The 14580-nt window shown below is 40.7% G+C and overlaps 1 protein-coding gene across 7 annotated transcripts in view; it reads right to left on the reverse strand.

The window, feature by feature from the left end:
* Nucleotides 1–14580, reverse strand: part of LOC122888087 (protein turtle homolog B-like) — a 145225-nt gene that overhangs the window by 15636 nt on the left and 115009 nt on the right. For 3 of the 7 annotated variants that reach the window (XM_044222050.1, XM_044222048.1, XM_044222047.1), the window contains exons 18-19: nucleotides 11297–11383; nucleotides 3948–5585 (exon numbers count right to left, since the gene is read on the reverse strand). In XM_044222050.1, coding sequence (XP_044077985.1) covers nucleotides 3948–5585; nucleotides 11297–11383 — 1725 coding nt within the window. Of the gene's footprint in view, nucleotides 1–2812; nucleotides 2859–3947; nucleotides 5586–11296; nucleotides 11384–14580 lie in introns of all 7 variants that reach the window. The other 4 variants (XM_044222053.1, XM_044222052.1, XM_044222054.1 and 1 more) reach the window with 3 other exon arrangements.

Consider the following 14580-nt stretch of genomic DNA (forward strand, 5'->3'; position numbering starts at 1 on the left):
AATGGCAGAATGTGTCACGCTTGAGGAGAGTGCTAAGAAAGTTTTTAGAAAGTGATCATCTGAGAATAAATAATGTCCACCCTATATTTGTATTTACCACTGTATTTCATAAATACACAGTACGCCACACCTACAGAAAGACACAAGACACCAAAATAAATTGGTGATCATACCTGCTGAGAACAGCATATTTGCTTTTTATAATGAAATATCAACGTTACCTGGATGTAACTCAAGTTCTATGACTATGTGTGTGGCCGTCTAATGGACTTCACTATTGGTTCTTTTTTATAAAGGAAGTAATGAGTGGTACAATGTCCTTTATTATTAGTATTATTCTTTGCTGGCCTGATGAGGTTGGTCCACCAAACCCCTACTAGGCTGATGTTCAGAGTGAGAGGGAGGAGGAGGCCAGGATTACCTGGAGCAGCTGGACATCAGTTTAACATCTTGCTGGATGTTGGGTCCAAATAGTAAGTTGGAGGAATGGCATGTCGAGGAGCGCTCCTCACTCAAGCTCCTTGAGCATGAAATGGCTTACCCAAAGGTGCCTGTTTCTGACCTACTGTATGTAGCGCACATGGTTCTCTCACAGTTGATAGCAAAGACCGGTGACATCCTGAGAAAGGCTGCTGCCTTAGTGCGGACCTCATTGTAATCCTTGACAATTTCCTTGGCAATCAGTTCAGTCTTGTAGGGAGTGAGACAGGCAAAGGAGCCTCCCAAGAATGCTTGACTAGAGCTGCACCCTGAGCAGCGTTAGTGTACAAGAAATTGGAGAGAATCAAGCAGCAATTGATTCCATCCTGAGGAAGATGGCTGAATGGGAGAGATGGCTTACCGCTGGGCTAAAGAGAGGAAGAGGGAAAGAGGCACACTTTGACCGTATTCTTAACATGTGCAATTCCTTTGTTTGATTGCCTGGCCTGGACCATGCATTTGGTAGCAAAAGCCATTGCCAGGAGCTAAGCAGTTAGCAGTGCATTCCATTCCTTCTTGTCTAGTGAAAAATGGGCGTCACATAACCCAGGCCTTCTTCTTGGCATGTGGTTTTGACGGGAAGTTGGTGGTAAAGTCATCCACTAGCATTTCAACACTGGAGGAGTGAGAGGGATCACTATTCATCAGCAGATGCATGGAACAGACCTGGTAGATAGTTGAGTGGGTAGTGGTAAGTCAAAGAGGTGGGGGGGATCTTCCTCAAACCCAGATGGCACTGAACTGCTGTGGCGGGAGCAGGCAGTGACGTCATCGTGCCTCTTGCATTGAGCACACAGGCTCCGCAAGTCATCGCGGCACGTGGTCATGCACCTCCACATTTTTTAGACTTAGCGCCTACTACGCGCGGGGCTTTTCACTTCAAGATGGATTAATTTGGGGAATTTTTTTGTTTGTTTGTTTTTTCTCAGTTTATTGAAAACAAAAGTTCAAACAGGCATCCGTAGAACATGACATTAGTTCATTACACTACAACTGAGAACATGACACAAATACTAATAAAAGCAAATAACTTAAATTAAGAAGTAAAGTAGTGAATTAATTTTTACTATTAATATGTCTCAAGGATTTTAAAAAGATGGCCAATTTGTTTTTAAATGCTTAAAATCTTAAAAAATCTTAATTTCATTAGAATACATTTGTTGTTCCAAATAGGAACATTATGAGGACTAAAGTTGTGCTTGTAAATAAGTTTCCAATGTAGCAAAACTTGTGAAATAGGGAGAGTTTCATAGATAATTTATCAACATCAAAATGTATTCAGATTATTTTTAAAATGCACTTTCTAAGGCATGTATCTTTAGTTAAAATAATTCCCAAATACTTGACCTCTTTCCTTACAGAGATATTGTATAAAGGAGATAAAGTATGTCCACAAATAGATATGAGTTTACAATCAATTACAACTCTTCTTCAGAATTGAGGAGCTGTATAGCAGAGCGTGCAGCCATATTTGGTCTATGGAGTTCTTTCGGTAGTACTCGTTGACTTCTTGCTTCTTCATAGATTATTTTGTTTGGGTAAATCGATAGAGAAGTCAGTAGAGGGCCGAGCTCATACAAAATACCATCAACCTACAGTACACTGACAAAACTTAATCAAATGATAGCAGACATTTTTAGGGGCTTACTTCTGCATTGACCATCATTTAACTTGTGGCTGATGTCAAACCCATGACATATAGGACACAACTTAAGTGTGGTTTTATCTCTAGATTAAAAATGTTTGTGCGTAGAAACATTTCTGAAGCTTGTTGCTATTCAGTTGGAGTATAGTCCAGTTTGGCCACGCAAAGATGTCTTCTTTGGCTTTTGCACTGAATACTGACCTTTGCCAAACTAATTTTCACAATAGTGAACCAAGTAACCAATAAATGCTTGAATAAATAGTTAAATTGGTTTGAGGCTGATAAGATCACTATTGTCTTATTTATGTATAAACCTAAAGAAGATTTATATTTAGTGAGGAATTGTTATTAACAGATTAAAAATGTGCATGTGAATGTGGTCAGTTAGCAAACCACTCAAGCATGAAATCATGTTGGTGATACATCTCTGACTTAATCTATTAGCTAACAGATGGCATATGCATATCAGTCAGAATGCATAATGTACTGAAGACTGCAGAACTTAAAATGCATAGCCACTTTGAGAAAAAGGAAAAAGGAAAGAACTGAAATAAACTACACGTGTTGACTGAAGGAAGGAACAAATCAAACAAAGACTCAAAGTCTTGTATTCCCCTTTAAAGGACGAGGTGATCAAAAAGTCCCACCTGCTAACCCCCCCCTTTCAGACATGGATCCAACCCTTACCTATTGCGGTGTAGAGGACCTGGTCACAACAACGCTGCCCAGATAGCTGAGATCAATCAAAAACAAAGCAGGTAAGACTCCAGGAGCCATCAAGAACCACCATACTGCCCCTAATTCATAATGATGGAGACATTGCAGTACATGAGAAGCGGACAGGCCCTGTGACACACTTTGCCCAACAACCTTCCTTCGTAGTCAGACCTGGGGGTGTCCTGGGGGCAATTAAAGGGGTTGGGGAGAGGAGGGTTACAGAAAGGGAAAGGGAAGTAGGGTAGGAAAAAATCTGAGAGGTTGGAAGGTAAGGGAGAATTGGTCATGCAGTCAGGTTACTAAGGCCGAGGATGGGCCGCAGGGCCTGCCAAGATGAACTCTTCTTAAAGCATCCCTCCGCATGATAAAGGCATCTTCAGAGGCTTGGAGCTAGACATAACAATGGTTGTTTGTTTTGTCTGGGGAATCAATTGGATGAATATTATGGGATTCCTCCTGTTAGGTGAAAGCAGGGTAACGCATGATACAGATGGAAAAACAGGGATCCTGTGGTGATGTCTGCAAATTCCCAGGCTTTTAGGGGCTTGTGCCAAACAAATTACAAAGTGCATTGGCAATTAGTATTTTTCATCTGGATGGACTGTAGCCCCAAAAGGTCTGAAATGTAATCTGTGAAGCAAATGCATTTTCTTGTCAACTCAACAAATAATTTGTTTCGCAGTTGATATTTTTGGACTTTTCATTGGAAAATGCAATGTATTCTTCAAGGTGATAATTTTGAAACAATGCTTCACAGATTCAATGGGTGAATACCTCTAACTTGATGTCTGACATGAAAAGCAGCATTGACCAAATTGAAATTAAACTTAAAAAACTTCCAGAACTCATCAAATGAATCATCACAACAAAATGGTTTTCCTTCAACCATACTGTTTTCATTTTCATTTTTCACATAAAAGTGTTAACAAATGAAAAAAGCATAAACTAAACTATAACCCTAATTTGCCACAGAGATGATTTTAAAAATTGATGGATATTAGACAGCACTTCAGTAAAATGTCAGAGCAACTTTACACATCAAAGCATTGTGGGTTGGGGCAGATGACTCAAATGGTATCCCTCTCTGCATGCCTAATGCACCTACCCTGAAGCTGACAACTGGGGTGGAGAGGGCTCAGATGGAAGGATCTCCTCCTCAGTCCTCCTCTGAGATGGCATCTGCCCAAATATGTTGCTGCTTTCCATGGGGGGTGACGGGGACTGGGAAGCTGGGTAGCTGGTTGCAGAGGTGGCAAAGGCCATGTGGGAACGGTAGCTGGGACTTGCTCTCCTGCTACCCTGGCCTTGGGCAGGTGAGGAAGAGGGGGAAGATCTCCTTGAGAAGCTGGCTGTGGAAGGAGGGAGGAGGGTAATCTCAGACATCTCTGGGGGTATGGGAGGTTGTACAATGCTGGGACGTGGCCGGGGACGTACTACAATCTCTGGGGAGCCCTCATGAGAACTAAGGGGGCTTTGGGTGAGCGGTGAGAGTCGGGAGGGCTGGAGAACCACCTGATGCATGCCGGAATCCATCCTACGAGCCTGTCTGGGACTGAAACGAGGGGTGGTTTCAAACCATCGTGTGTCCAGACTACTGAATGTGCTAGGGACAATATGGGCCATTGGATCGGTGTAAGGCAAACCTGGCACACCCATACCGTGGCTTGTGTGTCTTAGCTGCCCTAAATGTGCCTCTTGCATAGCTAAATGCTTGGCTGGGGAGCCATGAGGCTTTGCCTTGCTGGGAGACTTGCTTGAGTGGCTCTTTGGGGCCTCCAGTGGCAGGACAGCTGGGTAAGTGGGCATTGGAAGGGAGGAGGGCTGGAAAGCACTAAGGGGAAGAACATGAGGTGGAGGAGGATAGGGGGAATCGTGGCGGAGATGCAAAGGGTGATGCGGTGGAAAAATGAATTGGGGCCCCTCCAGACTTGCAAAGGTGAAATCCAGTCCCTGCCAAATCTCCGGAGAACGAGAGGAAGAGGTGAGTGTCAGAGGAAGTGGGAAACCAGAGACAGCATATTGTGGGAAATCACCCTCCCCCATTTCTTCAGGAATCATGGGGTGACCAAAAGGACCTTCAGCAAGGTATGGAGGGGAGGACATGACAGAGCTGAGTGGACTGGTATCAGGCATGTAAAAAGGAGGTGGGGGATCATGATCCCCAGGGTGGCCTAGATAGCCATAGAAAGCCCTGTGGTGGAGAGAGCCTCGGATCTGCCCTGTGGCCTGGAGCCGACTGCTCTCCATGATGGTCATACCTTCGAAGGGCCTCTGGAAACGAGGGCTGTAGGCTGGAGGTTGCAGGTAGGATTCCTGACTGGAGATGGGGGAAATCTGGTGAGGCCGAAGGGGGGCCATAACTGGTGGCAGAGGCCTGGGATCGTCATTCTCTTCGTCTGACTGCCGGAATTCAGGATAGAGGTCTGATTCTTCCACAAAGGGGAAGCCCTCGATTCGCCGAGGCTTAACAGACATTTCTGCATCAGTGGGATCTATGACAAAGCGTCCATCTGGGCCTCGGCTGATGAGTTCAATGGGTGTTGTTGCTTCAGCTTCATGCTTGGAGATGCTGTACTTCTTGCTTGTTATTGCTCTTTTGGTCTTCATGTATAAAGACAGTTCCTCCTTCTTCCCTGGACTTGGGGGTGGTTTCTTCCCACGCTGGTCATGACTATCTTCAGATGATTCTGACGGGGATGCCTTTGAACGAATGCTCTCTGGGCTCACCTTTCCTGAAGATGACCTACAGAAAAGAATACAGAAGAAGTGAAAATTTAAAAAAGTCAGACTTTTAAGTCAGTTTTTAATTAAGAATATAGAAATAAATAAGCTGAGTTCACATTGTGTGTCATTTGCAACATCTGCATAAATTGATACGAATATCACAAACCTCCAATGCCTTGAAAATGAACATGGATTTAAAATGTTATGAACTTTGCCTAACAGCCATCAGTGTATGTGCATTTTCTGCTGCATCATCTAAACCATCAGTCTTTTACATATTTCTGGCAGAGTTAAGCATGGGAAAGGGACACATCATATGACTCTATGCCTCACTGTTATGCCACCAACTTGATAACTTAACCAGTGTTGGAAGAAGTATTCCTTTACTTAAGTAAAAGTACTAATACCACACTGTAAAGATAGTCTGTTACAAATCTTGCATTTAAATATATAGTACAAATCTTGCATTGAAATATATAAATATAATCATGAAAATGTACTTAAAGTATCAAAAGTAAGAGTACTCTGTTATACTGTCCTATATTATATCATGATTATTACTCATGCTTTAAAGTAAAATCAGGTGTTTTACAGTTGATATTTAGTTGGTTGAGGTGGAGCTCATTTTGAACTATTTTGTATAAGGCTGCAACTATTTTCATTATTATTTTCATTATGTATTAACCTGCTGACCATTTTCTTGATCAACTGATTGATTGTTTGGTTTGTAAAAATTGCTGATAAATGCTCACAATTATCCAGAGTCCAAAGTGGCACCTTCACAATGCTTTGTTTTGTCCAACCAACAGTCCAAACCTTAAACTTATTAAAAAGTAAATTCAAATAATTAAAAATAAAAGCAGGAAATCCTCACATTTGTGAAGCCAGAAGCATGAAATGTTTTTGCATGAAAAATGACTTAAACAAAATAGTTAGCAATTAAGTTTCTGTCAATTAATTGACTAAACGTTTCAGCTGCACTTGTCTTTAAAGTAGTGCTAAACTAGTAACTATAAAATGGACATGTCTTTCTGTGTGTGACACACATTTCTGTAAATATCTAAAGATGTCTACCCTTTGTATTAGAAAAGTTACATCAGGCCAAAAAGTAAATATCCATGACAATGTCAAAAGAGGAAAGACCCGGCCTTTGCAGTAGATATCAACAGCATTGTAGCAATAGGGTTGAAGTAATTGTCATTAACAGCAATTTAACGCTCTGGTATGCCAGACAGGTGTAACTGACAGGTGAGGAAAGAGAGGATTTGATCCAAGACACCTACAGAAGAGTGAGAATATTACCAATCTTGGAGTGATAGTGACTGTTGTGCCAAAATCATTATGAAAGCTAGAGATGGCCCAATTGGGGACTGCCTTTTCTGTGGCCAGCTTTGATGGTGAGAATTCCAGGTGGTTTCAAAGACTTTACAAGTTCAGGCGATGACAGAGCGTTATATAAATTGTATTTGAGAATATGACAAGTACACAATACACTTTCAAGTAGATGATATGAAACGATGTTCCCATTTAGCGAGATTATTTTTGACTATAACATGTCTTCTTACAGGAAGGAGGAAATGAAAACCATGATTTGTTTTGAAGTCACAATTACTTTATTTAGTGGAAAATTAAACCTCTAGCCAATCCACAGTGAAATAACAAAGGGTTGTGCTTATAACGACCATGTTATAGAGTCTTCAGAAGGCAGCTGCCAATGAAAAACACTGTTACAGATGATAGATATTCCAGGTTTGTTTCCAGGGTGCAATGCCTTCTCAGCTATGGTTTCTGTGAAAAATTACATCAGCTTTATTAAGCTACAGAGACAAATAATACTGAGATATCAAGTGATAATATACATACAGTGTAATGTAACAGAAGCACATACATCATAGCAACTATGCTTGTCTTAAAAGACAATGTGCTGCCTTTTCAGTGTTCACATGATAGACTGCTCATACATGTAGCAATCATCAATTTATTTAATCATTCATTTTTTATTTTTGTAGATTTGACCATCATTCCTGTTGGTTACAATAATATATTAAATCATCAACTTCAACAACTGTTTAGACAACAGGGTAAAACTGGGCTTGTTCTAAAGCTTTCTGATTATTTTTGTTTGTAAAACTACATGTTGTTAAATTGTCCCTGTTTCTCTAATAAAATGGAAACTACAACCAAAAGGAATAGTGGCCAGAACGATAAAATGCAGGCTGTATAAAATGCTGAATATTCCCTTCATGTGCTTAGTACACATTACAATAACAAATACTGCTGACGCTCTTCAAACTGGCTGTATCATGACAAAAAGAAAATTAAGGGAACACAGCAATTACTGCCTCATTAAATGGCCACTGAATAAAGATTCAATGATTACTACTGATGCTGTAAAAATATAGGTCTTTCAAATTTACTCGATCATTCTACAATTAGATAGAATTGTGACTGCAGACAATGTTTTTCATAAGCTTACACATGTTGTCATGCGCAGAAGTTGGTACTGATATTGTAATCTTTACAAGCTAAAAATGCAGGATGGCATTAAAACACTAAGGTCGATTACTGCAACAGGCAGAGTGAAGAAAAAATTTGACTGTGACAGTATCTGGGGTGAGAAAGGAATAGTGGTGAAGGCTACAGTATCAATTCAAAGCGTCAAAAAGAAAGTGTTTCACGTCACTTCACGTCAAGTAGAACAGTGATTTAAAGGAGTGAGCAAGGACACGGTCACATACAGCTCAAACCACAGAAATAGTCACAAAGCATAAGCAGAGTGCTATGCACAATGCAGAAAACAAGGATTATGTTAAAGAAATAGTTCAACATTTTAGGAAATACACTTATTAGTGTTAGATGAGAAGATTGATACCACTCTCATATGGTATACATAAGGCAACAGCCAGCAGCCAGTTAGCTTAGTGTAAAGCTGGGAACAGAGTGAAACAGCTAGACTAGCTCTTTCCAATGATGACAGAATCATCCTACCAGCACCTCTAAACTTTACTAATTAATTAACACGTCATATCATGTTTGTTAAATCCATACAAAAATGGAAGTGTGATAACAATAATTCACCATTTTAGAGGTACTGCTAGGGGGATTTTATTACCTATGAATAAAGCCAGGCTAGCTGTTTCCCCCGATTTCCAGTCTTTGTCTATGCTAAGCTAAGCTAACCAGCTGCTGGCTGTAACTTCGATCTTCTCATCTACTGTAACTCTCTGCCAGGAAGTATAGTGATTGAATGCACAGCTCAAGAATGATGTCATTGCTCTGGAAAGAAGTCTCTCAAGATTTAGATATTAATTTCAGACAAAATCAGCTATATATATATATGTTTTTCATCATCAGCCTTGGACTCATTGATGTTTCAATGAATGAATCACCATTACCATACAGTGAATGGCCATTATACTGTATGTAGTTGAATAACAGACTCTTAGAGGCTGACAGCAAAAACCCGCTTTCAGACAGGAGGTGGAAGTGACACAATATGTTAATTCTCGTGCGAGAAGTAGCCTAGCTGTTCACACCAGAAGGGTGTGTGTGTGCTCGTCTCTCTCTGTTTTGACACAACTGAAAAGTCTGTGGAATAAGTATGTAATTTAAAAAACACAATCACAAACAGCAGTGATACTATTTCTAATAATTATAGTGGATGGGCAGATCTTGAAATTTCATCACGTGGGTGGAAAAAATCGGGGGAATTGAAACTCCAGGAGAACAGCGGGGAGAGGGGTAGGAAAATCAAAAGGGTTGGCAGGCATGGGATGCATATTTCATCATTTATCAGAATCAGATAATTTATATCATACACTGTATAATATCATTAATATCATTTATATCGTTTATAATAGATTATCAGTGTGTTTTCAATTCAATTCAATTCAATTTTATTTATATAGCACCACTTCATAACAGAAGTTATCTTATTGCACTTTTCCAATAGAGCAGGTCTAGACCGTACTCTTTATAATATTAATTACAGAGACCCAACAAATGGCACATCCTGTCTCAAAATGATGTCGAAAAACTAATGCATGCATTTGTTACTTCTAGGCTGGACTACTGCAATTCCTTATTATCAGGCTGCCCGAATAAGTCCCTTAAGACTCTCCAGTTGATCCAGAATGCTGCCGCATGTGTACTGACAAGAACTAGGAAAAGAGATCCTATTTCTCCAATATTAGCTTCTCTGCAGTGGCTCCCTGTAAAATCCAGAATAGAATTTAAAATCCTTCTCCTCACCTACAAAGCTCTTAATGGTCAGGCACCATTGTATCTTAAAGATCTCATAATACCCTATTACCCAACTAGAACACTGCACTCCCAGAATGCAGGGTTACTTGGGGTTCCTAGAGTCTCCAAAAGTAGAATGGGAGCCAGAGCCTTCAGTTATCAAGATCTTCTCCTGTGGAATCAGATCCCAGTTTGGGTTCGGGAGGCAGACACCATCTCCACATTTAAGAGTAGGCTTAAGACTTTCCTCTTTGATAAAGCTTATAATTAGGGCTGGCTTGGGTGAGCCCAGAACCATCCCTTAGTTATGCTGCTATAGGCCTAGACTGCCGGGAGACTTCCCATGATGCGCCTCTTTCCTCTCTCCTCCTCTCCCTCTCCATCTGTATGCATTTTTATCCCATTACTGCATGTTACTAACTCGACATCTTATCTCTCCTGTAGTTTTGTGCTTTCTTGTTTCTCTCCTCTCTACTTCTGTCGCTTTCAGCAGGTATTTCTGCCTCCGGAGCTGCGGGGTCTGGGTCTGTGGTTGTGGGCCACCTGCTGCCCCCGTGTTCCTGCTCAACAACTGCTACTACAGTTGTTGTTATTGGCTCTGTTACTAAGACTGTCATTTTTATTCCTATAGCTGTCATTCCTATTATCATTAATTTATTAATATTAATGTTACCACTTCAGTTACATTATTACTATTTAAAAAATTCTAGGTGGTATTTGCATTGTGCCTCCCTCTCCAGCCCCCCCCAACCTCTCTCTCTCTCTCTTATAAACTCTCTCTATCCTCTCTCTCTCTCTCTAAACCTCTCTCTCTCTCTTCATACTTCTCTCTCTCTCTCCAAACCTCGCACTCTCTTACTCTCTCAAAACCTAACATGGCAGCTGCGCCCACCATTGAGTCTGGTTCTGTCCAAGGTTTCTGCCTCTTAAAGGAAGTTTTCTTCTTTTCTCATGGTGGGATTTGTTGGGTCTCTGTAATTAATATTATAAAGAGTACGGTCTAGACCTGCTCTATAGGAAAAGTGCAATGAAATAACTTCTGTTATGAATTGAATTGAATTAGTGAACTGCATACAGTAGAATGACCATTCAATGTAGTAGTAGTGGTAGTGGTGATTAATTTAATGAAACATCAACAAGTCCAGAAATGATGAAATTATAGTGAAGCTTATATGTCCCATTATCACTCCTGCTGCCCGGAATGTTAAGCTGAGAGAAATTAGCAGACTGATTTTGTCATCCTTCCTTTGAATTTTTGAATTCCCTAACAATCAGAGCTGAACTTGGATTTTTTCAGCATCTTCTGATGATGAAGATCCTTCATCTTTCATCAATGAAAGACCATGCCCAGTATTGTTGTTGCCTTGTGGGGGTATTTGGCCAGAAGCATGCAGCCAGGTCAGGAGTCTGAGGAGCTAGGGTTGAACCAAAGTGCAAAGGGGTGTATACAGTGTGCAAGAACAGGGGGACAGTGGTTAGCACACTCACTGAGGACTGGAAGGTTGGGGCCTGTACCTGCTTGCGTCCAGCCCCTCCCAGTAGGGCTCGACGCTGGGAATGAGGGTAAGTGGAGTCCTGTAGAAGTGGGGAGATCAGACAGTAAGAAGTGGGGAGAATATGGAGGTATACAGGAAGCCTGTGAAATGAGAGGTATGTTTGAAAAAGCAACACAAAATGAGAGAAAATAGCTTGATATTATTATTAAGAGAGTTGGAAAAGACAGAAATAGGAAGAAGCATGAGTCAAGTCACAAGTCACAGAGAAGATCTGAGAGAAAGAAATGTCAGAGAATACGCTTGAAGACAAGACAGGCTATCATGGAGCAACAAAGAGAGAGATAAAGGCAAGAGAGAGGAAAGAAAAATGAGTAAAGATGTGACCACTGCACTTTGAGACAGTTCTCCATTTACTGACTCGAAAGGTATATGGCCAAATCCCACAACCCACATTCTCAGACCCAGAGCACTAGTCAACTGATGCAACTCAAATTCCTCTAGGTGTATCTCATTGGCCTTGTGTTGTTTTCCCCTCACATCTTAGTTCCCCCCACTAAAGACACGAGAAACACACATTTCGTGCAATGAGACGTGCTTCCCAGTCATGTGCCATCTGAGGCGACATCACTTGCCGATGATGGTCGCACAGCTGTGGCACCACTCTGTAGCATCTCATAGTCTTGGAGTTGTGAAATATTAGCCTATGCATGTGGTCCTACAATCATTACTTTGGCAAGCATCCACACATGTACAGCAAACCTGTCCTTGGACTGTACAGATCAGTCAAGTAAATATGTTATGTATATAAATATTTAGTGTGTAACATTTAGGAGGTGCTATAAGCAGAAATGGAACATAATATTTATAAGTATGTTTTAATTAGTGTGTAATCACCTGAAAATATATTTAAATCTACCAAGGGAGTGGGTCCCCTTTCACAGAGGTCGCCATGTTGCACTGCTATGTTTCTACAATAGCCCAGAATGGACAAATCAAACACTGGCTCTAGATAGGGCCATTCACGTTTTGGCCATTCGAGTTTCGCAGCCACTGTAGTTTCTCCTACACGCTTGGAAGGAGAGGGTGAGGCGAGTGGTATTCAAATGGTTGCAAAATGCAATTTCACCAATACTTGCCACTAAATCCTACAGTGGACATTTGAAGCCCCTATGTGTAGAAATGTTACATGATTATAGCATATTTTAAATTACTCAGATGTTTTTAGAAAAATAAGACAATTCAGATGAAAACTGGTGCTGTTCATGTTTCTTTCAGCCCATTATTCACTGTTTGCACAGATCTGCTGAGAGTTAGCAGCAGGAATTGCTGTCTTTGCAGACAGTTCTTGACAGCTGTTCTTTTTTTATACTATCACTGGGAGTCATCAAAGTCAGACATTTTCAAATTCTAAACATGGGGGCTTTAATCTATGGAAAAAGGTTGTTTTTTAGGATTTCCTTGTCATTCAAACCCACATCTGGGGTGCCCTGGTAGCTCACCTGGTAAAGCGTGCACCCCACGTACAGGGCTGACTTCCTATTAAATAATGGCAAAAAGCCCCCCCTAAAATAATCCTTTTTTTAAAAAAAACCCTACACTTAAAGGACGGTAATATTCTATATGTTCTAATTATCAATAAATGCCATGAAAAGACCAAAACCAAAAATGTGTTAGTTCATCTCTCAATGTGTTCCGAATCGCCTACCCTGTCTGTACTCAGACCCAAGCCGATTGCATCCGATTGGCTTAGAGCTAATAAATAATCAGACTTTAGACAGATGTCATAGCGGTCTATTTTTATGATCTTTAAAAAAAAAAAATCTTAAGTAGGCACATTTTCCTCTATGTTCTACATAAATTATGACTCTTTTCAAACTGAAGAAACATGACCTAGCCAAACTAAGCTGCTACGGTCTGTTCACTCCCTCACAAAGGTTTGTGCATTCTGAAAGTGTTTCACATTTAAAGGATCTTTTACTGGGAACATGTAGTTAGCAAGTGTAGCAATAACACTTCATTTGCATTTGCAACAGGAGTTGTTCATTGTCTTGTTATCCTGTAAGCAGGTATCATATAATGTAAAATGGAAACATAGCTCTTGGCTCTGAGATCCTCTTGCGGCTGGGTGACCAACTTTTTAGGCAAAATATAATTTTCTATCTTGCATTAGACCAGTCTAAAAGCAAATATAGGACAAACTCTATGGACTTTATCTTGTGAGCTACTAAGAGGTACATCTTGAAGGAAATGAACAGCATGAGGTGAAATAACTTGAAAGCGTCACATTCTGCCTCTCTGTCTCTCTCCCCAGCCACACTCTTACTTCCCTAAACCAAACCATTGCTATTGCAAATCCATCTACCCTGACTTATTAAGAAGCAGTTGTCTGATGTCACACAACAACAGCAGCACCATGGAAGTGCACATTGTAAATGGTAAACCATCAACTAAACGGCAACCTAAAGTATTTTTGCCTGTATCTAATTAAAATAATACATACTATCATATCATAAAACCTGTTAACCGTGTTAATTGATGTCAAAATATGTCACCAATGTTATTAGGTAGCTGGTTTTGGTGAACAATCACAGAAAGTCAAATGAAATGAAAACATTAGGAAATATACAACATGGTCATGTTTTTTGTTTACGTTTGGTGTTGTGCATCTGGAACGCTTGGAGGTGGGAAGCTGGAAATTTCAACTGGGAAATTCCAACCTCTGACTTTGACTGGAATGCAGCAATAGAATCCAAAAGTTTTTATATCACGTCAAACACCTCTGTCCATATTCACACGCTCTCTCTGCTGCGAGTCTGCTTTACATGAACAGCCAAATGGTGCGTCGCTTTAAATGTTGCTGCAGCAAGGAATTTTGGAACAGCATTCTCCTTTAATTTCCTAAAGGATGGTACAGTGTATCCTATGCTGGAGATAAGAAAGGAAGCATTGAAGCACCTTTCCTTAGCATTTAGAGAATTTGACCAGCTCTTATCATGGCTGCCACTTAAGTACTTGTGGGTCATTTCACTCAGGTAGGAACCTTCCTAAGCAAAAAAGACTATTTGACCACAACCCAGATCCTGCCACAGCCATCTGCCCTGCAATCACCTCATTCCCCTCATCTGAGCTTGCCATGTACCTCATGGCTTCGTTTTCAAGCCTGAACCGGTACCTGACTCCGTACCCATACCTGAACCTGCCTGCCTGTCTGTCCGTCTACCTGTACCTGTCTGTAAGCAATATGTTCTAATTACAAAATCTATACAAGACTGCTCC

This window comes from Siniperca chuatsi, linkage group LG14 (genome assembly GCF_020085105.1).
Source record: "Siniperca chuatsi isolate FFG_IHB_CAS linkage group LG14, ASM2008510v1, whole genome shotgun sequence".
Lineage (NCBI taxonomy): Eukaryota > Metazoa > Chordata > Actinopteri > Centrarchiformes > Sinipercidae > Siniperca > Siniperca chuatsi.